Source organism: Trichechus manatus, unplaced genomic scaffold, assembly GCF_000243295.1.
Source record: "Trichechus manatus latirostris isolate Lorelei unplaced genomic scaffold, TriManLat1.0 scaffold00045, whole genome shotgun sequence".
In the NCBI taxonomy this organism is placed as follows: domain Eukaryota; kingdom Metazoa; phylum Chordata; class Mammalia; order Sirenia; family Trichechidae; genus Trichechus; species Trichechus manatus.
Window position 1 is genome coordinate 4,229,447 of NW_004443981.1, and position 27,132 is coordinate 4,256,578.

The 27,132-nt window shown below is 38.2% G+C and overlaps 1 protein-coding gene across 1 annotated transcript in view; it reads right to left on the reverse strand.

Moving 5' to 3' along the window:
• The window catches only part of CATSPERB (cation channel sperm associated auxiliary subunit beta), a 157,398-nt gene that overhangs the window by 97,129 nt on the left and 33,137 nt on the right, over positions 1–27,132 (reverse strand). Inside the window, exons 9-15 of the mRNA XM_012555631.1 lie at positions 25,994–26,060; positions 25,363–25,409; positions 24,918–25,070; positions 23,930–24,082; positions 17,002–17,146; positions 10,884–11,038; positions 8,055–8,209 (exon numbers count right to left, since the gene is read on the reverse strand). Of these exons, the coding sequence (XP_012411085.1) occupies positions 8,055–8,209; positions 10,884–11,038; positions 17,002–17,146; positions 23,930–24,082; positions 24,918–25,070; positions 25,363–25,409; positions 25,994–26,060 (875 nt within the window). The remainder of the gene's footprint in view (positions 1–8,054; positions 8,210–10,883; positions 11,039–17,001; positions 17,147–23,929; positions 24,083–24,917; positions 25,071–25,362; positions 25,410–25,993; positions 26,061–27,132) is intronic.

The window sequence follows — 27,132 nt, forward strand, 5'->3', positions numbered from 1 at the left end:
CCATCCTTGCTTTTAAGGAGCATTCTGGTTGTATGTCTTACAAGACAGATATGTTTGTTCTTTTGGTAGTCAGTCCCTGTTCTGAGAATTATACTGTTAAGACTTATGTTTGGAAGGCTTCAAATATGTAATAACAATCTAGTTGAGACATGGCTAATGCATGTAGAACTTTCTATTCCTGAGTCTGGTACCAAAACTGTTATTTGTGCCTCTTATGGTTATGTGTTCCTATGTGGGGGATCTAATTACAGTGGTTTAAGCAACCCTTTTCCCAGGAAGAGTCCTTATGCATGGGCTATTCTGTGTGTAGATGGGTGGAGAATGCAAGGGCAATGTACTTTAGGACCAAAGGATGTCGCCTTTGACATTTATTCCAAAAACTAGTCAACATTGGATGAATGATATCAAACTAATTTCAATAACCAAAAGAGAAGTATATGAAAATCTCATAGCAGAACAGCCAGGGTGGGGTTGGTCATTTTTAAGAGCAATAGTTCCCTCATATGGTATAGTAGAATCAGAAAAATCTTTAAGAAACCTGTCTGCCACAATGGCACAAATAGCTGACAATGTTGCTGACAGAATGTCAGCTCAGCAAAAATCATCAACCTCTCGGGCAAAGGCAGTCCTGGACAATCGGATTGCATTAGACTTCTTATTGGCACAACAAGGAGGGGTATGTGTGGTAGCCAATATATCTTGTTGTTCTTGGATAAATACCTCTGGAACTGTAGAAGAAGATATCCATAAAATTAGACAGCAGGCTGTTTGGCTGCACTCTATTCCTCTTTTACAAACCCCAGATTTATTTGGAAGGCTACCCCAGGGGACAGGATATTGGACTTGCTCATTCCTGTAAGTCATTTTAATGATAATAATATTAATTGGCTTAATCAGTATTTTGTTCAAATGCGCGGTTGCTAGCATTAATAAATGCCAGCAGCCTAGAGCACGTCCAACTCCTAAACCAGTAATGTATACTGATTCTGCTCACTTCTGCAATACAATCAACAGACATGTAACCCTCTGCTAATGATCCTGGCACAAAACCAGATGGTATTCAGTGAAAACCAGACCGTGAGTTTAATGTGCCTGCTGTGGCTACCATCTAGGAGCCCAGCAAAGTCCAGGCATCATCTTGAGTTCATCGACGTACTTACACAGTAATCAGCAATCAAAGGAGGGATTGAAAAAGGGTTAACCTAACCACAGCAGGCCATAACCACAAAAGGCCGACTTATTTGTCAGAATCTGAAAAGGTTAAAAACAATAGGAAACTACATAAAAGGAACGGGACAGAGTGCACTAACTGGCTCATTGGACAGTGGATATTCGTACCAAAAACTAAATAACAATTTATCCCAGGAAACGAGTTAAAGATCTACCCAGTATCATACATAGCCCACATAACAAAAAACAACCATCATATGAACAGACCCAAGACCCCTGAGCCAAGAGCCTAAATTGTTAGAAAAGAAAAACAAGGGAAGGTCACCCAATCATGATCTTGGTTCTTTGTCTTTAACCAATCATAGTCTGTAAGTAATTTACTCATAATGAATCAGCATCTGTCAAAATTGCATAAAAAGCATTTATAGATTGTACTTCTTTGGATTTTGATCTGTTTATAGCCTGAGTGCTTGCAGCCAATTTCCTATCTTTGTTTTCTGATATGTCACAATAAAAATTTCTTTGTTGCAGAAGGCCTTGGTGAAAGTTATTTCTCTACAACAGTAATAAAAGATGGGCTTAAAAATAGAAGTCAGTGAGCTCCTGAGGTGGAGAGGAATAACCATTGAATGGGAAAAACACTGCAAAGAAAAATATCATCAAACTTAACTACCTGTATATCTAAGCTCCCATTCCCATGCCAATGCTGCCTCCTCATCCTACCTTCCTAATGCACTGCCCCTCACCCCCACCCAAGGCAATGAAACTGCCTTCATCAAGGTTACTACAACCTGGAATGTTGCTAAATCCAAAGGTCACTCGTTTGTCCTGATTTAGTCTCTCAGCAAGGTTCATTACAGTTGACCACACCATACTTTCCAAAAACACCCTCCTCTCTTGGTATATGTGACCCCACACTTTCCTGGTTTTCCTCTTACCTCACTGGCTACTCCTTTTCAGCCTTCTCTGCTGGGGCCTCCTTAATATACTCCTGCAGTACCCCAGGCTAGTGTTATCTACATACACCCTCCCAGGCAGGTAAAGTCATCTAGGTAAAGTCATCCATCTAGATCAAACAACTGCCCAAATGCAGAGCTCCTGCCCTGACTTACTGCCAACTTCACATCTTCACTTGGATACCTAACACACATTTCATACTTGCCTATCTTCTTGTTGACCTCTCCACTACACCATCTCACTATGCACCGTTAACAATAATCAAAACTCATCGAAATTAGAACAAAGGGTTTATTCTGAGCAGTTATTCTAAATGCACATAGGGAGACCATTCTGGTTCCAGAAAAAGCAAATAGCTCAAACAAGCTAGGTACAATGAAGTTTATAAAGAGAAGAGGAGGGAGAAATATAGATCAACCATTGACTAATCTTAACGTTATTGATTGAAACCTGCCTTCCACCTTTACTGAGATCAAGAGGTATCAGGTTAGTTCTTGCCTGGCTGAGCCCTGGTGGTGCAGTGGTTAAGAGCTCAGGCTGCTAACTAAAAGGTCAGCTGCTCCTTGGAAACCCTATGGGGCAGTTCTTCTCTGTCCTATGGGGTCGCTATGAGTTGGAATCCACTCGATAGCAAAGGGTTACCCACCTGCAGCTATATGACTTTTTGAGATTTAAATTAAGAGTTTGACAACTATCCTTTTCTAGTAGGATAAGACAAATTTACATTGCTGTAGAGCAGTTTCTGGTAGGCGTTTTCAGTTTGGGTCAGGCTTTTTATGGTTAACATTTAGTTTCATGGATAAGAAAAACATTAAAGTCAAAGTGAGATGTCTGTTATTAATTTTCCTATTTAACAGCACCATCCACACTGGTCTTCTTCCTATTTATTAAACACATCTACACTTTATCTTGCCTCATTGCATTTGCACTTGAAATTCCTTTTGCCTGGACAGCACTTCCCTTCGTTCTGTGCTTGTCTTATACTCCTCACTCCCTCTGTCCCTACTATATCACCATATTTACTTTATTCAGAGCATGTATTTGATCTAAAATTATTTTGTTCTTTGTTTTTGTTTTTTTGCTTACCTATTTATCACCTGATTCTGTTTATTATAGTATAATCTCTGTGGGGGCAGGGACCTTGTCTATCTTCTTCATCACTCAATTTCCAGTGCCTAGCATAGGATTTGACATGCAGTAGGCACTCAATAAATATTTGTTGAATTAATGAATAGCTTTACTACAAACTCTTTGTATAGGTGTTAATGATGCTTTCCTTTTGAGCAATTTAGTAGGAACACTGACATTAAATTATCACTTTTAGAATTTTCTGAAGATTCTTAAAAACAACTGACCTTATTACGAGATGAGAGTATTTCCTTTTTAAATACTTCACTATTTGTGGAATGATTATACTTCCCTATTATCAATACAGTCTTTTGCCTGTGGATATGCAATCAGTTCCTTCTGTGGAAAGGATTCAGCTTTTTATTCAATACTCATCTTTTTATTTGTGGTGCCCTTTACCTGTTGCTGTTGTTATACTAGGCTTTTGGGCCCTATGGTTCAGATTCCTTGCTAATGTTCTGAATCTCTTCTTTTCCACCATCTAACTTTAGTTCTGACCCTTATTCCTCAAACTCTTTTCAGAATTCTAAGCCTACTGTTTGCCATTTCCATATCTACTTGATCCCCCATTCATAGCCTCTCTACCCCGAGTATCTGTTTTCTTAAGAACAGTATGAGAATCTTAGATCCATCACAATGATAAGACCACTTGTAGCTGGATGCAGCACACAAAAGACCAGGACAGATGTGTTTTATAAGGCAAAGAGCTAGACAAAGGAGCAAGATCATGGAAATGCTCTGGCTCCATTGTCCTGTTGAGTCTACCTGCCAAATATCTCTCAAATCCATCCACACCTCTCCATTTCTGTTGTTATGTATGCTTCTTGTGATATTCTCAAATCCTTTCACTATCATATATACTTCTATAATGCTTTTTACACAGTTATGATGTTTTTATAATGCTTTTAAGCACCTGTGTATAAGTCATTTCTAATGTGAAATTAGAAATAGAGAATTTCTGAACTTAGAAATAGAACATATATATTCTATAATGTTCTCTAACCATTAACTGTAAATCATTAAAAAATCATTTTAACCTTGAAATAGATAAAATATGTCATAAATAACTTTCTGAAATTGGGCTGTGCACCAGACTCTGTGAGAAAGGAATGTAACATCAATCAAATCTCTATAAATTAACAAATCTTAAATATGTTACTAAACAACTTCCATAATTTTTAATAAATTAACTCAGCCTTGAAACTTTATGTAGTAAACAAGAACATAAATATGTCATGCCCTAATTGGCAACAATTTAAATTTCTATAAATTAGTAAAACATAAATATGTCATACAACAATGCCCTTAAACGACAATAAAACAAACCAACAATAATTGAGCATGACAGCACACAGGGTATATACACCCACGGATTTCTGCTCATTTTCTGAGAAGACAGAAGCAAAAGTTCACTCTGACTCCATCTGAAGACTGAGAAGCCTGCTAAGATACTGCTTGCCACAACCGACCTCATACCCTAGCTATGGGGAACGTCCTCTGAGTTTGAGGGGTGGTCAAGTCTCCCACCCAGACTACTCGTTAAAAGTAAGTCTGAAGTCTAAAGATTTGGACTCTAACATTTAAACTAATGTTATGGATTGAATTGTGTACCCCAAAAATATGTGTCAACCTTGTTAGCCATGATTTCTTATATTGTGTGGTTGTCCTCCATTTTGTGATCTGATGTAATTATCGTCTATTTTGTGCCTAACCTCTATATGTAATGAGACAGGATTAGGGTGGGTATATCTTGAGTCACCCCTCAAACTCAGAGGACGTTCCCCATGCCCTTACTCAAGTCACACCCTTACCCTTACTCAATTCACACCTTTACTTGAGTCACATCTTTTATCTTACAAGAGATAAAAGGAGAGAGAAGCAAGCAGAGACAGGGGACCTCAATACCACCAAGAAGAGATGAGAGTGGAGCACTTCCTTTGGACCCAGGGTCCCTGGGCTGAGAACCTCCTAGAACAGGAGACACAGAGAAAGAGAGAGAAACAGGGGAAGAGAGATGCCAGGCCACATGAAAATCTCTCAGGAGCAGAAGCTGAAGAAACAAAGACCTTCTTCCAGTACCAACAGAGAGAGAAACACTTCTGCTAGAGCCGATGCTCTGAACCAGACTTCTAGCCTGCTAAACTGTGAGAAAATAAATTTCAGTTTGTTAAAGCCACCCCCTTGTGGTATTTCTGTTATAGCAGCACTAGATAACTAAGACAACTAACACTGTAATTGTTAATCCTGATTCTCCAGTGCTAAATGAATGTCTTGTCTTACTTGTATGCCTTGCATGACTACTTGCAATAAACTAAACAAGTTTCTGCAGCACTCTATATTCATTCTTAAGACAAAATCTTCCAGGACATCTGCTATCAACATTCTAGACTAAAGCACCATAAATTTTAACATAGAGTACTGCGAAAGCCTTCTAAGTGATATACATGCATCCACAATTGTTACCCTCCAACTCATTCTCTACGTTGTAGCCAGAGTGGTACTCTAAAAGAAAGCTAGATCATTTAAGATAAATTAAAATTTAAGAGTGTCTTTTAAAGAAGACAGAAATCATTGGTGTGCTTTGCATTTCACCTCTCATCTCTGCTCCACCCTACATGGAGAAGCTGGACAAAGTGCATCTTTCATATTAAGCTAAGAAGAGCTTCAAGGGAATTATAAATTGAAATATGCCTTTTGGAGTTTGAGGGACTTGCCCATTAACCCATTGCCTTTGAGTCGATTCCGACTCATAGCGACCCTATAGGATAGAGTAGAACTGCCCCATAGGGTTTCCAAGGCTGTAATCTTTATGCAAGCAGACAGCCACACCTTTCTCCTGTAGAGCGACTGATGGATTCGAACTGCTGACCTTTCGGTTAGCAGCCGAGTTCTTAACCACTGTGCTAGCAGGATTCCCTCTTGACAGACATAGGCACTAGAATTTGACACATTCCTGAGAAAGACAAAGGGTGGAGACAGATTAGACATCTAGGATTAGACACATAGGCAGCAAACAGCACTATACCAAGTGAGGCAGTCACCATCATCACATAAGACCTGGAGCTCCAAAGAGCAATACTTGCAGGGATTATTCCAGGAAGAGAAACTTAATTGATGGAGAGAAATATGAAGACCCCATTCCCTTGGCTCTGGGTGGAAAAGGGATAAAAAAGAAGTCCCTAGAGCGAATTTCTAACCACAAGTCTGCTCTCAAATGAGTTTAGGGACTAAATCTACAACATCTGTGGGGCCTAAAAATTCCCAAGCTCAAAAAAAAATTTTTTTTTTGACCTTTAAGCTTTTTGACAAGCATGTGTTATCTTTTTTTAAACTGTGGTAAATATATATATAACAAAACATTTGGCATTTCAATAACTTCACATGTACAGTTCAGTGGCATTAATTATGTTCATGTAGTTCAACCATCACTCTTATCCATTCCCAAATTATGTCATCACCCTTAACAGAAGCTCAGTGTCTCCTAAGCATTGAATCCTCCTTTCCCCCTCCCTCCTACCCACCCCTGGTAACCACGAATAATCTTTGGTCTCTATATACTTGCCTATTCTAGATATTTTATATAAGTGGGATTGTACAATACTTGTCCTTTTATGCCTTGTGGGTAGTAAGTGTTAAATAACTATTTGTGAAATAAATGAATGACTATCTCCCTCTTCCCTGCTTGACGCTCTACTACCTAGATATCTGCCTTTGACCTATTGCTGACCTCTTAATTCTGGGCTCCCAAATCCTTGACTTCCCACCTAAAGTCCCACTTGGGTTCCAGTTCTCTGATTCTGCTCTTGCCGTTTCCTGCCTTTGTGGTTGTTTTTGTTGTGTGCCGTTGAGTCTATTCCTACTCATAGCGACCCTATATGATAAGAGTAGAACTGCCCATAGGGTTTCTCAGGCTGTAATCTTTACAGGGAGAGCCCTGGTGGTGCAGTGATTAAGTACTGGGCTGCTAACCGAAAGGTCGGCAGTTCGAATTCACAAGTTGCTCTGTGAGAGAAAGATGTGGCAGTCTGCTTCCATAAAAATTACAGCCTTGGAAACCCTACGGGGCAGTTCTACTCTGTCTGATAGGGTTACTATGAGTCAGAATAGATGCGATGGCAAGGGATTTGGGCTTTTTCTTTTACTCTTTATAGGAGCAGACTGCTAGGTCTTTTCTCCCACGGAGCGGATGGTGGGTTCCAAGAGCCTGTCCTTTGGACCCAGGGTAAAGGGTCCCTGTGCTGAGAAGCTCCTTGATCCGGGAAGACTGATGACAAAGATCTTCCCCTAGAGCAGACAGAGAGAGAAAGCCTTTCCCCTGGAGCTGGCACCTTGAACTAGGATTTAGAGCCTCCTAAACTGTGAGAGAATAAATTTCTCTTCATTAAAGCCATCCACTTATGGTATTTCTGTTATAGCAGCACTAGATGACTAAGACATCTGTCATGAAGCATTCCGTGCAAGATGGCCCCCACTACATTAGATGTGTTTATCTCTAGACATACGAGAATTGCCCTGTAAGTAAACACTATGGATAAGCAGAATCCAGTGTGGCCCAGACAGGTTAGATGCCAATATAACAAACACACATTTCTATAACTTGGTCTGATGGTGCTGATACAAATGTTTTTAAAATTTGGGCATAATGCAAGACAACTTGTATTTGGCCTTGCATGGTGTCAAAAAAAAAAAAAAAAAAGACTTAATTTGACCAAGAAAATTACTCAAAAAAACAGGGTTAAAATTTAGAATCTATACATCAGTGTGTAATTTAAATAAGTGTGAGGCAAAGCACTAACTACCTGTAGTGTAACACTTTTCCAAAGTGCATATTGTTGAACTTCTTGGTGTGTACAGTTGCCGTTGGTTCATTCGGAGGTACATATGCATAAAAAATCATTTCATTTAAGGAGATAAACTGCGGAGCAAGTGCAGTCTCAAAGCCCATATCAAGATCCTGGAATATGAAAAAAGGAAATACTGTATTTAAGCTATTTTATATTCCTTTATGACAAATTGCAAATAGTAGATTTGTTTCCAGTTCACATCAAAACAATATTGTTTTCCTTATCAATTGGAGTAATATTCCAACCTGTTCTGTTTGAATATCATGTATTTGCAAGGGAAAATGTATTTTTGTGTTGAGGAGGAAAAGAAATTCTGATGACTCAGGATAAGATTCTTGTGCTCTTTGTAGAAGTCTGGAGTGGAAGGATGTATGGAGGCTTGACACCTCCAGCCACCCTCTGTTAGTCCTGTTGGGGGCAGAAGTCTGGGGGCCCAGATTCTAGAACTAGGTTCTTATTAGGAGTTCCATTTAAGAAAGGGGTTGTGAAGTATCTCTCCTCTCTTGAAAGCTGCCGCTCCTAGTCTAATGCTGGCAACTCTGCATGCTACTGTCTAACTCTCCTGATTCAGGTTGCATATTCCTTTCTCATTTCCTCTGATTCCCAAGGCTTTCCCTTGCAGTCAACACATGCATCTTTGGCCTAGATTTCTGATCCACGTGTCTTCTTTTCAATATACCCTTCTCCTATCCTGAGCCTATCCAGCTTTGGGAACTTTTAGGATGGAGAAGAGAGGAAGGTACCATCTCCAAAGGGGATGAGGGGTTGACCTTGTTGCTATGAGATGAGGAGTGGGTGGTAGATAATGCAGACTGGTTGGGGACATATCCATTAAACAGTGCCTTCAAGACGCATTTTCTGTCATGGCCTTTTTCCTAGTCTTTTAAATTTGGGAACCCATTGAGAAGGGAAGTGCATGGGAAAGAGATTCCAGGAGAATATATGTAGGGCAATACAGAAGGCTTGAAGACTCTTGAAAATTACTAAAAAGGCTGAAAATCATTTAGAATTCTAGCCTGGGGGGCTAGCAAGAGCATCCCATGAAAAGTACATGCAAGTCAGATGAAAGGCAGTATCGTGGCTAAAAGCACAGGCCTTGGAGTCATTTGCCTGGGATAGATGCCTTATTTCATAACTTACGAATTGTGTAATTTTATGTGAATTATTTAGCCTCTCTGTGCCTCACTTTCTTCCTAAGTAAACAGAGATAAAAAGTTGTTGTAAAGACTAAGAGCTTACAACGGTGCCCGGCACATAGAAAGAGAAGTAAAGGTCAGCAATTGTTTTTATTGAGAGAGTATGCATGTATGGTTTGTTTGGGGAGGGCTGGGTGATATTGTTGACTGTGAGCTCCTTGAACTCATCCTGAGTATGAAAGTTCCTGTGCACTTTTGATTTCAGTAACTTAAATTTTTACATAAGAGAACTAAGACATTTTCTACAAATTGTGAGGTCAGTGGAAAGTTGAGGTAACTGCTTTTTTGGTTAGTTCTACTCTTCTTCTCACCTCACTTGTATTTGTAGAGAATCTCCACCACAGATTCAGGCATATGCATCATACTTTCATAAGGAAGTTCCCACTCCTTCCTGTCTCCACGTATCTCGGGCAGGGAGAGCTAAAACATCATCCTTTTAACCACAGTCTTGATCTGGTAATACTGGAATGATTTTTAAAACTAGGTTCATCCTTTGTTCTATTTCCCTTAGGTCAAAGGGCAGGTTTTATTATAACTCATTCCCTTGCAGGGAATCTATTTGAGTCTTTGCTGATGTATTGCTGAGTATTAATTTTCATGACTGTGTATGTGCCGAATGATGAGTTCTTAGGCATATATATCTTCAGAAGTGACACATTATACATTAAATTTATTATAAAAATTTGTATCTAGTATCATCTGTTAAAGAAAGAATAACTCTTTTCAGTCCCTGATGGAGCAGGAGAAAAGTAGGGTGCAGAACTCAAATCCTAGTAAAAAGACCAGACTTAATGGTTTGATTGAGACAGGGGGACCCCAGAAGACATGGCCCCTGGACTCTCTGTTAGTCCAAAACTAAAACCATTCCTGAGGCCAACTCTTCAGGCAAAGATTAGACTGGACTATGGGACATAAAATGATACTTGTGAAGAGTGTGCTTCTTAGCTCAAGTAGATACATGAGACTAAATGGGCAACTCCCGCCCAGAGGTGAGAGAGGGTCAGGAGCTGGTTGAATGGACAGGGGAAATCTGGGGTGGAAAGGAAGAGTGTGCTGTCACACTATAGGGGTCACAAAACAATGTATGTATAAATTTTTGTATGAGAGACTAACTTGAATTGTAAACTTTCACTTAAAGCACAACAATAAAAAAAAGATAATAACTCTTTTCTATGTTAGCATTAGAAGAGGAAGGAACTATGGGGCAAGGTTAATAGGAAAGAGTAAAAGTAAAGCAGTGAGAAACCCAGAACTCATGTTCCACGGTCAGTTTTGAAAGGTAGAGAATCAAACCCACTGTGAACCTGGATTGGGAGTAATGGACCCCAGTTACACTATTTGATGGTGTATTGCTGTGAAGATGTTTGCATGAAGATATCCTGGGTGGAATTAAATCTATATAACCCTGGATGGGACTTGGAAGAAGATGTTGGAGATGCTTCTTGGCATACAGAGGTTTTTCCTTTAGTTAAGTAGAGCAAAGAGAATTAGTAGGAGCTTGTCCCAAAGAAATTACCCCCATTATTCTGTATATAGAATGTGACATTTATTCTTAAGACAAACTGTTTCAATGCATTATATCACTGACCTTGACAAAAATAGCTCTAGAATTTCCAAGAGGTGATAGTAACTCATCAGCTTCAAAATGATCTGGAGTCAGTTTATGTATGAATCCCAAATGATCATAGTATAATGTAAAAATTTTCTCAGTAACAGATCCAATCGCACTATATGTTTTTAATCCTATAGGAGATAAACAGAAGTCTCTTGATATTGATGTAACACAACTAGAAAACTTTTAATACTATACCTAATAAAAATTCCTTCATTTTGACTAAAGGGTAAGAGTAGGCTCTGAGACCTCTGAATTAGTAAAATACCTGTTAGTCTTTGTCAAGTCCCTGGAAAGCCTTTTCCAGGCTCCATAACACTACAGAACCTATTCGCTGAAGTAGGTGAAGGACAGAACAGAGTGAGAGGATGCTTACTTAAGAGGTCTAGAGAAAAAAAGTTTAGCTCCCCCTGGCAGTGATTTCTCTTCCTAATATCAGCAAATCAGACTCTTGCATAGGAAGAAAGCAATGAGATGGGCATGGGACTTACTATTAGAGACCTCATTAGCTCATTAGCTATCTCTGCTACAGTGTGCAATTGCACTTTTTACCATACAGATATCAATTAACACTACACTGCTTTATAGTACCATCTTTGGCATGCATCAAGTGCCCACATATGTATAGGTCTATTCTATTGATATATATGAATATTCTATTCTGTTCCATTGGTCAATCTCTCTAGTTCTGCATAAATGCCTTGTTGTCTTAATTATTGTGGCTTTATAAGAAGACTTGGAGCCCTGATGGTGCAGTGGTTAAGAGCTACAGCTGCTAACCAAAAGGTTGGCAGTTCAAATCCACCATCCCCTCCTTGGAAACCTTGTGGGGCAGTTCTACTTGTCCTATAGGGTCACTGTGAGTCGGAATCCACTCAACCACAACAGATTTGTTTGTTTTTTATATACGTATCTGGAAGAAGTTCTTTACTTAGTTCTTCTACAGGAATGCCTTAGCTATTCTTGGACCTTTACATTCCACATAAATTTTAGAATCAGCTTGTAAATTCCACAAAACAAACAAACCTTCTGAATTTTCATTGGATTGCATTGAATCTATATTTCAGTTTAAATGGCCATCTATAAAATATTGAGTCTTCCAATCTAAGAACATGATATAGCTCTTTGTTTGAATCTTCCTTAATGTTTTTCACTAAAGTTTTATAAATTTCCCGGTACAAGTTTTGCACATCTTTTGTTAGAAATAATCCAGGTGTTTGGTATTTTAATGCTATTTTAAATGGCATATATTTTTTAAATTTTATATTTTAACCATTTGGTTAAAATGGTAGTATGCATACTTGTCCTGCTCCTGATTACAAAGTAAAAGCTTTTAATGTTTTTCTATTAAAAGTTATTGGGTATAGGCTATAATTTTTTTTTCTAGATAATCTTAATCAAGAAGTTACCTCCCATTCCTGGTTTGTTAAGATGTTTTTATTTTTTTAAATAATGAATTGGTGTTGAATTTATTAAATGTTTTTTTCTGCACCCATTGATATGATCATAGAATTTTCCTCCTGTGATCTGTAATAGTATTGCACTGATTTTCTAATGCTAAACCATCATGGGAGTCTGATATAAATTCAACAAGATCATGATATAATATCCTTCATGTATATAGCTGGATTTAGCTGGCTAATTGCTTCTTTAGGATTTTTACATCAATATTCTAAAGGTTTTTGTGCTTGCTATATCAATTACTGAAACAGTTATATTAAAATCTTCCACCATGATTGTGATGTGTGTATTTATCCTTACAGTTGTATCAATTTTTGCTCCATGTATGTTGAGATCATTTTGTTAGGTACACACAAATTTAGAGTTGTTATGTCTTTCTAATGAGTTGAACTTTTAATCATTAAATATTCATCATCTCCCTTAGATTTTGAAAAAATTTCACACCATGTATTTCTTTATGATGTTTGAAATATTTTATAAAGATCATATATTACTTATAAAAAACAAACTAATAAAGATATTTCTAAAATCTTGAACAATACAGCTTTACTTTTAACACCAAAATTTTAAAAAGACCACTGAGACATGATAAACAACCTTACAGGACAGAGGAGAACTGCCTCTTAGGGTGTCCAAGGCTGTAATCTTTACGGAAGCAGTCTGACACATCCTCTTCCTGCAGAATGGGTTCGAACCGCTGACCTTTCAGTTAGCAGCCAAGCGCTTAACCACTGGGCCTCCAGGGCTCCTTTGAGACATGATACATACCATTTTCAACACATAGGGACCCTTACATGTTAACTGGCCTAAGTAGCTCTTCTGCAGGCCCTGGAATGAAACTTTCCCCCCATCTTGGGCACATAATTGACCTGCTTGTAAATATGTCAAGGAAAGGGGAATTCAGCCATAATCTTCTTTTGAATTGTGGTAAAGTATGTTGTTGTAGTTGTTAGTTGTCACAGAGTTGAATCCGATTCATGGCGACCCCATGTGTTACAGATTAGAACTGCTCCATAGGGTTTTCTTGGCTGTAATCTCAGTGGAAGCAGATCTCCAGATTTTTTCCTCGCAGCTACCACTGGGTGGGTTCAAACCACCAACCTTTAGGTTAGTAGTCGAGTGCAAAACATTTGTGCCACCGGGGGACCTAGTGGTAAATTATATATAACATAAAATTTACCATTTTAACCATTTTAAAGTATACAATTCAGTGGTCTTAAATACAAGGAGCCCTGGTGGTCCAAAGCACTAGGCTGCTAATCAAAAGGTAGGCAGTTCAAACGCACCCATGGCTCTGCAGGAGAAAGATCTGGTGACCTGCTTCTGTAAAGATTACAGCCAAGACAGCATTAATCCAAAACACACAAAATAATGAATGTTGGAGAGGTTGTGGAGAGACTGGAACATTTATACACTGTTGGTGGGTATACACTGTTGGTGGGAATGTAAAACGGTACAACCACTTTGGAAATCGATTTGATGCTTCCTTAAAAACTAGAAATACATGTACCATACGATCCAGCTATCCTGCTCCTTGGAATACACCCAGAGAAATAAGAGCCGTCACATGAATAGATACATGCACACCCATGTTCATTGCAGCACTGTTCACAATAGCAAAAAGATGGAAACAACCTAAGTGCCCACCGATGGATGAATGGATAAACAAATTATGGTATATCCACACAATGGAATACTACGCAACAATAAAGAACAACGATGAAGCCGTGAAACATCTTATAACATGGAGGAATTTGGAGGGCATTTTGCTGAGTGAATTTAGTCAGTCACAGAAAGACAAATATTGTATAAGACCACTATTATAAGAAATCAAGAAAAGGCCTAAACACAGAAGAAAACACTCTTTGATGGTTACGACGGTGGGGAGGGAGGGTGAGGGTTATTTACTAACTAGATGGTAGATAAGAATTATCTTAGGTGAAGAGAAGGACAGCACACACTACAGGGGAAGTCAGCACAACTGGACTAAACCAAAGCTAAGAAGTTTCCTGAATACAATCAAACACTTTGAGGGACAGAGTATCAGGGGTAGGGATCTGGGGACCATGCTTTCAGGGGACATCTAGGTCAATTGGCATAACGAAGCTTATTATGAAAGTGTTCTGCATCCTACTCTGGTGAGTGGCGTCTGGGCTCTTAAAAGCTTGCAAGCGGCCATCTAAGATGCATCGATTGGTCCCAACCACCTGGAGTAAAGGGGAATGAAGAACACCAAAGACACAAGGAAAAGTATTAGCCCAAGAGACAGAAAGGGCCACATAAACCAGAGACTTCATCAGCCTGAGACCAGAAGAACCAGATGGTGCCCGTCTACCACCAATGACTGCCCTGACAGGGCATCCAGAGTCCTGGATGGAGCAGGAGAAAGGTGGGGTGCAGAACTCAAATTCTAGTAAGAAGACCAGACTTAATGGTCTGACTGAGGCTGGAGGAATCCCAGAAAGCATAGCCCCTGGATTCTCTATTAGCCCAGAACTAAAATAATTTCTGAGGCCAACTCTTCAGACAGGGATTGGACTGGACTCTGGGACATAAAGTGATACTTGTGAGAAGTGTGCCTCTTAGCTCAAGTAGATACAAGAGACTAAACGGGCAGCTTCTGTCTGGAGGTGAGATGGGAAGGCAGAGAGGGTTAGGAGCTGTTTGAATGGACGTGGGGAATCAGGGGTGGAGAGGAGTGTGCTGTTACAGTATGGGGAGAGCAATTAGGGTTGCATAACAATGAATGTATAAATTTTTGTATGGGAAAAAAAAAAAGAAATCTCCAAGCTTACCCAATAATTTATAAAAGTCCTGCTTGAGCACTATTCTGGGAGACTGTACATCTGAAGTTAGAAATCCCCTGCCTGGTAAGTTGTTAATTTCAGCTTTGTTTTACAAAATTGATAGTTTTATTATCTTATGAATACTTGACAAAATGAACCAACAAATTAATAATAAAAATATAAGAAAACTATAAAAACTCTTAAAAGAAAACATAGAAGTAAATCTTTATGACTTCGAATTAGGCAATGGTTTCTTAGATACGATACCCAAACACAAATGACGAAAGAAAAAATAGATAAATTGGACTTCATCAAAATTAAAAATGTTTGTGTTTTAAAGGACACCATCTAGAAAGCAGAAAAGAATACCCTGAGAATGGGAGAAAATATTTTCAAATCATTTATCTGATAAGGGACTTCTATCCAGAATATATACTCTTGAAACTCAACAATAAAAAGACAAAACCCAATTTTGAAAAAAATGGGCCAAGTATTTGAATTTCTCAAGAGAAGATATACTAATGGCTAATAAACACATGGAAAGACGCTCAACATCATTAGTCATTAAAACCGAAAAACCAGTTACAGTCAAGGGTCCTACGACTCCGACTCACAGAGACCCCATGGGTACCAAGAAGAACTGTGCTCCATAGGGTTTTCAATGCCTGAATTTTCCGAAGTAGGTGGCTGGGTCTTTCTTCCGAGGTGCTTCTAGGTGGGCTTGAGTCTCCAACCTTTCAGTCAGCAGCTGAGTGTGTTAACTTTTTGCACTACCCAAGGACTCATTAGTCATTCCCCATTGTGTAAGTCGCTTCTGACTCATAGCAACCCTACAGGACAGAGTAGAACTGCCTTATAGGGTTTCCAAGGAGCGGCTGGTGGATTTGAACTGCTGACCTTTTGGTTAGCAGTCATAGATCACTGTAGCTCTTCAGGGAAATGCAAATCAAAACCACAGTGAGATACTATTTCTCACTCACTAAAATAGCTAAAATGAAAAAGATGGACAATAGCAAGCGTTAGTGAGGAAGGGTATGGAGAAATTGGAATCCTGATACATTGCTCGTGGGTGCATAAAATGGTGCAGCCACTTTGGAAAGCAGTGTGGCAGTTCCTTAAAATATTAAGACAATAGAGTTACGATGTATTCAGCAATTCCACTGCTAGATATATATCCAAGAGAATTGGAAGCATATGTTCACAGAAAAACTTGTACACAAATGTTCATAGCAGCATTATAGCAAAAAAGTGGAAACAACCCAAATACCCATAAATTGATGAACAGGTGAACAAAGGCCACATATTGTATGATTCCATTTATATAAAATGTCCAGAATAGGTAAATCCATAGAGACAGAAAATAAATTAGTGATTGTCAGGGGCTGGGGATGGTGTGTGGAGGGTAATGGAGAATGACTGCTAATGGGTATGAGGTTTCTTTTTGGGGTGATGAAAATGTTATAAAATCAGATAGTGGCTATGGTCAACAACTCTGTGGATATACTAAAAACCTCTGAATTGTCCACTTTAAACGGTGAATATCATGGGACATGAATTATAGCTCAATAAAGCTATGATAAAATAGTAATATTGTTGTTATAATGTCTTTTTGGAAAGTAAAACATGACTGGAATTTGTAAATAAGAACATAGCATGATGATTCAGGCTTTTCCTTCTTTAGGGTTCGGCTGTTCATAAGGTTCTACTTCTGTAGAGCCTAGAAAACCATCAGCTCTTAAAGGTTTGAGACCTTAGGATTAGTTGTTTAATGAGGCATATTTTACACATATCTTCTAATCCCTGGCCCACATTTAGTGTGTAGACCAAAAAAAGTCTGCATTCCTCACCTGCCTTTGTCAAGTAAACCTTTCCACTTTGGGAAACAAAAGTAATATCCGAACTATAAAAACTGTGATAAGACCTCCTTATGACATCACCATGAAAGTCAGCTATTAATTCAAAAGTGTTGCCGCCATCCATTGAAAGCCATACCTAGAGGAATAAAAAGATATCTCACTGAAGAGCTGCTATGTAACAGTCAGCAATTACCTATTAGCCTAATTTTTCTACATGAGAAATGTCATGTAGCATGAGAATATGTTAGAGTTTTCCTCATACCCTCACATCCATCATGCACACGCGCACACACACACACGAACCAACATGTACAGACTCCTTACCTACTTGATCTACTTTCTATTTCCATCTTAGGCTTTGTATGACATTGTATGTGAGAGAGCATCAGGTCTCCGCAGGATGCATGGTGTTTATGTACTAAAGAACAATTATTCCCAGTATCTCCCAAATACGGTTCTCTTATTCAAAAACGGATGGAGTGTTACGTGTATATGGATTAGGGGGAGGGATTTTACCCCCATATTGATATGAGACTTCATGTTCTAGGCATCTAGGGAAGTTTTTTTTGTGTGGAAGTGTCCCTTGATTTTTGCAAGCGGCATGTCCCAGTTAGTACTTTTTTCTTGTTTTAAAAAGTTTTTCCTTCCCTGATTTCAGAAAGGTATTGACTTATGTTTTCCTCTAAAGGATTTTATATTGAAATTATTAACCTATCAGGAGTTGGGGTTGATGTATGTTGCAGCACAGTGATGCATTTCAATATTTTCCATATGTATAACCAATTCTTCCTATTCCATTTTGAATAGCTCTTTCTTTTCCCCACATCTGCAATGCCAATTTGGTCTCTATGCACATTCTAGATATGCAAGGGTCTGCTTGTGGGCTTTCTTTTTTATTCTGTTCATCAATTATCATTATCCTAATTGGTATAGCTTTACAATAAATGTTAATATGGTGTAAGTCTCTCCTTAATCTTCTACCAAAATGTGTTGGCTCTTCTTGGTCTTTTGTTTTTCCACTTACATTGCTAGAATCAACTTAAACCTCATAACAAATCTTGTTGGGATTTGATTAGAATTGCATTAGATCTACAGATTAATTTGAGGGAGAATTGATATCTTTAAGTCAGTAAGTTTTAACTGTCCTTTGGTACAGTTTATAATTTTCTACATTTGGGTCTCAGAAATTGTCTCAGTCATCTAGTGCTGCTCTAACAGAGATACCACGGTGGATGGCTCTAACAAAGAGAAGTTTATTCTCTCACAGTCTAGTAGGCTCTAAGTCCAAATTCAGGGTGTCAGCTCCAGGAGAAGGCTTTCTCTCTCTCTCTGCTCTGGAGGAAGGTCCTGGTGATACATCAGTCTTCCCTTTGTCTGGGAGCATCTCAGCGCAGGAACCTCAAGTCCAAAGGACACACTCTGCTCCTGGCACTGCTTTCTAGGTGGTGTGAGGTTCCCATGTGTCTCTGCTCGTGTCTGTCTTTTATATCTCAAAAGAGATTGCATTAAGACACTATCTAATCTTGTCAATCTCCTCAGTATAACCTCATCACAGTGATAGAATTTACAACACATGAGGAGATCACATCAGAGAACACAATCATACAATACTGGGAATCATGACCTAGCCAAGTTGCTACACACATTTTTTGGGGGACACAATTCAATCCATGACAGAAATCATCTATAAAACCATCAGAGCCTTACTGAGAATTTTAAATTACTGCTTCAATATTTTTAAAGTTATAATATTACCAGGTTGTTCCTTTCTGAGTCAGTTTTTAAAAAACAAGTCTTTATTGAAGAACATACAAAAATAACAAGTGTATGGTCAATGAATTATTACAAAGCATACCCACCTATGTAACCAGATCAAGAAATGGAAAATTACCAGTGTTCTAAAAGCCCTCGGTAGCAGATTAATTACAAAAAGATGACCAGTTATCCACCTTTTCCTATATTCTCCCATCCAGAGGTGATATACCTTGAATCATGGCTGATCTTGTGACTTGGTTTGGTCAATAAAATGTGGTGGAAGTGACAGCAAACTAGCTTCAAGCTCAGGCCACAGGAGACCTTGCTCACTTCTGCTTCTTGTCTTGGAACACTGAACAATTCCAGTTGAGCTGGCTGTATGATAAAGAGACACAAGGCCTAGTGATAGCAGAACTGCTTAGCCAACCCATAACCAGAGGTCAGCAACCTTTTTCTATAAAGGGCCAGGTAGTCAATATTTCAGGCTTTGCAGGTCATGGCGATTTCTGTTGCAACTACTCGACTCTGTCGTAGGACAAAAGCAGCCATAATGATACATAAATAAATGGAGGTGGCTGTGTTCCAATAAAACTTTATTTACAAAAGTATACAACAGGCTAGATTGGGCCTGTGGGCCATAGTTTGCTGACCCCTGCCATATAAGCAATAACAGATGCACATTGGTTCATGTTACTTGCTCTTGGAGGGATCTGTTATGCAGTAAGAGCTGACACATTCACTTTCTCCTCTCCTGGTCACTACCCCATACTCCTTTCCAAAAGTAACCAGTAACTACAGAGTAGTTTTGATTGTTTTTGAAATGTGTATATATGGAATTATACAGTCTATATTCTTTTGTGTTTACCTTGTTTATGGACATATTAGTTAGCTTTTGCTAAATGGCAAATCACCTCAGAAGCTTAGCAGCTCGAAAAAACAAACATCTATTTCAATCAGGATCTGCTTGGCTTTTTTTCTGATCATGAGTGGGCTTAGGTGATCTCATTTGGACTCTTTCACCTTCTATCTTACAATGGCAGGTCAGCTGGCGGCTGGCTGGTCCCAGATGGCCTCACTCGTATGTTAGGAAATCGCCTCACTATAGGCTGGGGAGATGGGCCATGTGTCCCTCAAAATCCAGCAAGCTAGCCCAAGTTTGTTTACATTGCAGCAGTGTTCCAAGAGCAGAATAAAAGAAAGCAAGCCCCAGTGTGGAAGCGTTTTTCAAATCCATGCTTGCGTCATTTGTAATTGCCCCATTGACCAAAGCAAGTCATATGGCAAAGCTCAGAGTCAATGTGTAAAGGAACTACCCAAAGGCATAGACAAAGGGAGATATGAATGAATTGGAAATATTTGCTGCAACAATCTGCCCTATAGTGAGATTAATACATGATGTTGTTGACAGCAGAATTTTATTCATTTTCACTGCTGTGTGGTATTCCATTTATGAATATACATAATTTTTTAATCTATTCTACTATTGATGTACATTTAGGTTATTTCCATTTTGGCTATTACTTAATAATGTTTCTATTAACATTATTGTAAATGTATTTTGATGCAAATATATACTAATTTCTTCAGGGTTTTCATCTAGGATTGAAGTAGTTGTATCATCCCATCCCATTGTCGTCGAGTCGATTCTGACTCATAACAATGCTATAGGACAGAGTAGATCTGCCCCCATAGTGTTTCCAAGGCTGTAAAACTTTACAGAAGCAGACTGCCACATCTTTTTCCCATGGAGTGGCTGGTGGGTTCAAACTGCCAATCTTTTGGTTAGCAGTCAAGCTCTTAACCACTACGTCACCAGGGCTACTTAGTTGGATCATAGGATGTGCATATAATCACCTTTAGTGGTCACCATCAGTTTTTTTATATATTTACACCAACTCACATACCTAACAGTATTGTCTGAGAATTCTCATTACTACACATTCTTGCCAACACCTGGTATTGGTAGTATTTTAAAAATTTAGCCATTTCAGTACGTGTTTATGCATTGCATTGTGATATAATTTGTATTTCCCTGATTGTTAGTGTAGTGTTACACCTTTTCATATGTTTTTGGCCATTTGGATATTCTCTTTTTTGAAGTATCTTTTCAAGTTTCTTTGCCCATTTTCTGTTGGATTGTCTTTTTCTTGCTGGTTTGTAGAAGTTCTTTATATAGCTAGCTTTTAAGTACTTTGTTGGATAAATTTATTACAAATATCTTCTCCCACTCTTTGGCTTCTTTTTGAATAGAAGTGCAGTGGTTAAGAGCTTGGCTGCTAACCAAAAGGTCTGCAGTTCGAATCCACCAGTCACTCCTTGGAAACCCCATGCGGCAGTTCTACTCTGTCCTATAGGGTCACTATGAGTCAGAATCAACTCGACGGCAGTGGGAAGTTGTAAAGGATTTTATTTTACTTGGATCCATCATCAACGCCCATGGAAGCAACAGTCAAGAAATCAAACGATGCACTGCATTAGGCAAATCTGCTGCAAAAGACCTCTTTAAAGTGTTAAAAGGCAAAAATGTCACTTTAAGGACTAAGGTGCACCTGACCTAAGCCATGATGTTTTTAATCACCTCATATGCATGTGAAAGCTGGATAATGAATAAGGAAGGCCAAAGAAGAATTAATGGCTTTGAATTCTGATGTTGCCGAAGAATATTGAATATACTATGGACTGTCAGAAGAACGAACAAATCCATCTTCAAAGAAGTACAACCAGAATTCTCATTAGAGGCTAGGATGGCGAGACTTTGTCTCACATACTTTGGATATGTTATCAGGAGGGACCAGTCCCTGGTGAAGGACGAGATGGATTGACACAGTGGCTGCAACTATGAGCTCAAATATAGCAAGGATTGTGAGGATGGCTGTGAGTCGGAACCAACTCGATGGCACCTAGCAACAACAACAACATATATAGAATATATACGTGGAATATACATATGGATAATATATGCAGATATGATTCTGTTTTATTGGTCTACTTGTGTATCCATTTTGTCTTAATTATTGCAGTCCAGTTTATTTTCTTTTGTCATTTGTATTTTGGTGTCACATCTAAGAAACCATTGCCTAATTCAAAGTTATAAAGATTTATTCCTATGTTTTCTTTTAAGAGTTTTATAGTTATATAGGAAAGATGCTCAATTAGTCTTTAAAACCAAAAAAGCAGTTGCTGTTGAGTCAACTTCGAATGTTCAATTTAGTTAGTAGCTGAGTGGGTTAACCATTTGCATCATCCAGGGACTCCTAAAGGGCTTTTACCTACTATATTAGAAAAGCTTTTGCAGAGTGGTTCCATATCCATATTTTTCTCCTATGCCACAACTCAGCCCTTGTAAGTCACTTTTAAGTCACTGAACAGAAATAATGAGACTTCTGCTGGCTGTGCATTTATCACAAATACTTGAACTATTCAGGAAAATGCAGGGTGAACACAGAAGTAAAATACAGGCCACAAGCCCAAGTGGATAATGCACCAGCATCATTTACTCCCAACCTATAAGCATTCCTATGAAAATGTTACCTCGATTTTGTTTTATAGACCTACTCATCTCCAAAATACACAACACGATTCTCACAGTTCATGTTCTCACTTAACTGAGCCATTTTGTAACCTCTATTAGACTGTTATTTTAGCTATAGTTAATCTGTTCCCATAAGAGTTGTTCCAATTCCTTAGCCTTCCTGAACTCCTTATGTTCAACTGTTAGCTCCATTTCTTAGCTTAATTTTGGAGGACACCATTTAAAGCCCTTCAACTTCAATTCCATCTATTTATTGTCCACAGTCAAAACACAAAAATTTAAAATTTGAGATATATCACATACTGAAAAAATTTCTGATCTACCTACTTTGTAACCATTAAGTTCAAATACAATAACTTCTTGAACCACTGTTAGTTTCCAAGCCATGAGCCCTAGGAATTCCAGAACAGAAGACAATGAATGAGCCCCTTTAGCAAAAGTGACAAGAAAGTGCTAAATAAACTCATAAGGTTCTACTGCAGTTGGAGAAATTCAGAGAAAAGAAACATTAGATGGAAATTGGAAGAAATACAAGCCCAAGAACCTTATTTAGATGGCTACCTGTTTTATATACATGAAGCACCCTGTACACCACAGAATAGAAGTTGTGTTCATGTTATGGGGTGCCAAGAATTCAAGAATCAAAAGGAAATGGGAGGTTTAAATATTCAGTGTAAACACTAAAAGGAGGCAAGGGAGTTTCAAGAAGACCTAAGAACAGGGGGTATTGCCTTTACAAATATCTAAGTTTTTCATGGACAATGGATGTTTGAAAAGGTATCTGGGTGGCACATGTAGTTTGCGATTGGCTGCTAACCTAAAGGATGGTGGTTTGAGCCCACCCAGTGGCACCATGGGAGAAAGATCTGGCAATTTGCTTATGTAAAGATTACAGCTACGAAAACCTTATGGAGCAGTTCTACTCCACAACACATGGGGTCACCATATGTTGGAACCAACTCGATGGCAACAAGTTTGGGTTTGGTTTATGGGTGTTTGACAAATACTACTGAAAAACAGAATTCATTGCCTTCATTGGAAGTCACTGCAGTGCTTTCTTGGTTCTGAAGTTTACTTAATGTTTCATACTGGGTACTCTTTACTTTTAAACTAGCTAATGCCCCATAGATGGTATAGCTACTCCTTTATCATGCTTTCAGGCTATTGGTACAGAACTAACTGACTGAAGCTGAGGCCAAAAAATGGAGAATGTTACTAGAAGGAGCTTAACGAACAACAAAGCCAGAAAGCCAAGGCCTACAAAGCCAAATAGAGAAAGGCAAACATTAAGTGCTGAAGAGACATGAGATATAAGTTTTGGTGGGTTATTGGCAAAATCTAAGTCACTCAGAGTTGGAAAGAAATGTAGTCAAATTGACAAAATTCAAGATAACTGTGGTGTACCGATGGCTCATCTTTATCAGCTAATAAACCAACTAAAAAGGTAAACACCAAAGATGGCTACTAAGTTTAGCACAAAATACATAGTCAATGAATATTCAGTCTTCCGCCCACTTCCACCAACTGGATAATCCAAGAGGCTCTGTTCTTTAATTTATGTATAACCACTTAGCATTGAGCAAGTGAATGATTTACACCTATACCAGAATATGAGCTTTCATGTGTACGTACCTGATTACCATAAGCATATAGAAAATTACTTCGTGGATGGAATACCATTCCAATGGGAACAGAGAATGATGAAGGAAACAAGAAATTTGGAAATTTATTCTGTAAACTTGGTTGATTATTTTTTAGGATGTGCACAGAGGCAGTGGTTTTTTTCTAAAAATAGATAAACAAAGCATGAGTAGGTTACAGAAATTTTCCCAGTATTATTGTTAGTACAGTTAATTACTTGGTTTTTGATTAAGATAGGGACAAATCTATTAACACAGCATAGAGCTGAGAAGATTAGCAATCATTGCTATCGCATTACTCTGCCCCTCCCCCCACAAACACCCATTTTATGGGTGCTGAAAGTGAAGTTTAGGAGATTGAATACTTTTGTCTAAAGTTCTTTAACAAATGGCACAGAGAGACTTATTACAGAGTCATCACTTGAACTTGGCACACAGACTCCAGTGTCCATGCTCATAACTACCATGCCAAACTACTTTATAAAAATGTGGATACCTGAGCCTTGTCCCAGTCCTATTGGATCACGATCTTGAGGGTAGGGGCTAAATTTACATATTTTTGGAATGGCTCTAAGAATAATTCTAATTCACAGCTAGAGTTTATAGCCTTTGGAATGGAAAATATAGATCAGTGGCTATTAGTTTCAATTTTTGTTCACTTAAACTAACCACTTTATTGAACCTTAAATTTGTGTAGACCAAACTCAGTTCATATTCTTCTGGAGAATTAGCAAGGGAGAATAACTGTGCATACAGCATCATATTTTCCATTTTCATCAAACTGAATGACGGTCAGAGGCAACAAACCTCTAAAGTGTCCTAAACTATATCATTAATCATAAATAATTTTGCTGTAGCCAATTTCATCAGGTTCCATTGCCACAGACAACTAGAATGAAGAAATAACTTTTGCTAAGGTGAATTTTCTTTATTGTAGGACTTAGTGTCAAGAGCAATCACCTCTGGGATATAAGGCCTACCTGGTTAGAGAAAAGGTAAATTCCATTTGAACGCTCTATGTCAAGAAGAAACGTTATCACGTTTGAAGGAACATTTCTCACTCCTCTTAAAGCGTAAGGTATGCAAGGAAGCCATTCGAGGAATGGTTCTGTACTATAAAAACAGGAGCTTGCCTACAAAAAGGAAAGGAAAAATTAACACCACTGTCTTCTGGGGGATATGGGTCCAGAAAGCACTGCAAAGCATTTCTTTCTAGTATAGATTGTTTTTCTAGAAGCACTGTGTAGATACAGATTTTACATAATTAGGTAACAACCATTAAACCCAAGTAGAAACACCACTGGGTGCAAACAGTGATTGTTAAGCCTCTCAGTTTGCAGAATTGCCTTTTTTTTAAGACTAATAACAATCCATGAAATCATGCACAACAAAATTTCTTACCTTTTAAAATATTCAGTACCATACCTCACTTAGGGTCCTATTTCTGTCGAAGGTGATAGTAACATAATCAACTAAAAATATAAAGGTACAGAAATTACAAACACATCTATACTTCTAAAACCAGAAAGGTTAGTGTTACTAAAATAGACTGCACAAATAAAAATTCCAAAAGTTATGTACCATCAATTAATATGAACTTGAATACATTTTCTTGCAGTTAAAACAGGGTATGCCTATTAGATTTAAATTTAAAAAATTCTCAGTTATAGGCCATTAACTTATATTAAGTAAACCTATCTTTACATTTTATTTTATTTTTATTTTATGTCATTTTATTTAATCTATATATGTTATCTGTTGCTATCCATGAGGTTTTCAGACAATGTTCTGATAAGGCTATCATGGGCTAATTTTCGGAAGTAGATTGCCAGGCCTTAGACTAGACTGCCTTAGTCTGGAAGCTCTGCTGAAACCTCAATAGCCACAACAATGGGCTCAAATATATTAAAGATCATAAAGATGGCGCTGGACCAGGCAATGTTTCGTTCTGTTATATATAATGCCGCCATGAGTCAGAGCTGACTCAATACCAACAGCAACAACGTATATATTATTTGCATAGATAAAAGCCTGTTAATATATCTTTAAAATTCACCTTCAAATTTTTCTCTGTTAGCAAAACATCTTTCATTATACCACAATTTTCCTTTGATGTAGTCAGCCTATATAAATAAATGAAAATATCTATTAGGCAATATGTAGACTTACGATATAAAATAGAAAAAAAACATTAAAAAGTTAAAAGTTCAATAGTTTAGGCATGTGAGGCAAATAAAGAGACAAATTGTATGCAAATAAAATAAAAGGTTGTAGAATGAGGACAAGAAGCAGGAATATACATTTTGAACAACACACAAAAAGGAATAAAAAGAAAAGAAATGCCACATGAATTAGCTTATGTTAATGGACGATACCCCTGCTTATATCCTGTCTTTCTGAAGCTACCAGACATTCTCAGCCTTTCATCACAGCTGCAATGGGTCACATGTTTACCTTTCATTCCTCATTAGTTGCAACTAGCCTTGAGGGGTCTTCCCAGATGCCTGACAGCAGCGAGAAGCAAGAGGATTATTGTATTTTGTGCATATTTTTCATATGTGGACATCTCTTCAATTGAAATGTGTCAGAGTTTTATATGGTAACTTTTTTTCTTCTTTCTTAGTATTTCATGACATGACAACACATATGAAAATCAATGGCACATTAGAATCAATGAAACATGTTGTCACAAAGGTATAACTGAATCAATTTAACCTTCTAAATAGGGCAAAGTGCCTGAAGGGCATGCAGCCTCGTCTCTTTTAATCGCCTGTTCCCTGATTTGTAATCCAGGTTAACAATGGTTATGAGGAACACAGAGCGAGATACCATATGTGCTTAGCATAGTACTTGGCAGAGAAGACTGGGCTCTCTTATTATATAACATGCATTAAACCAAAAAGCCAAACCCATTGCCATCAAATCGATTCCGACTGATAGCAACCCTATAGGACAGAGTACAGCTGCCCCATACGGTTTCCAAGGAGCAGCTAGTGGATTTCAACTGCCAATCTTTCGGTTAGCAGCTGAACTCTTTTTTATTTTTTTATTTTTGTTGTACTTTAGGTGAAGGCTTATAGAACAAATAGTGTCTCATTAAACAGTCAGTACGCATATTATTTCATGACATTGGTTAACAACCACACAACATGTCAACACTCTCCCTTCTTGACCTTAGAGGACCTTTTTTTTTTT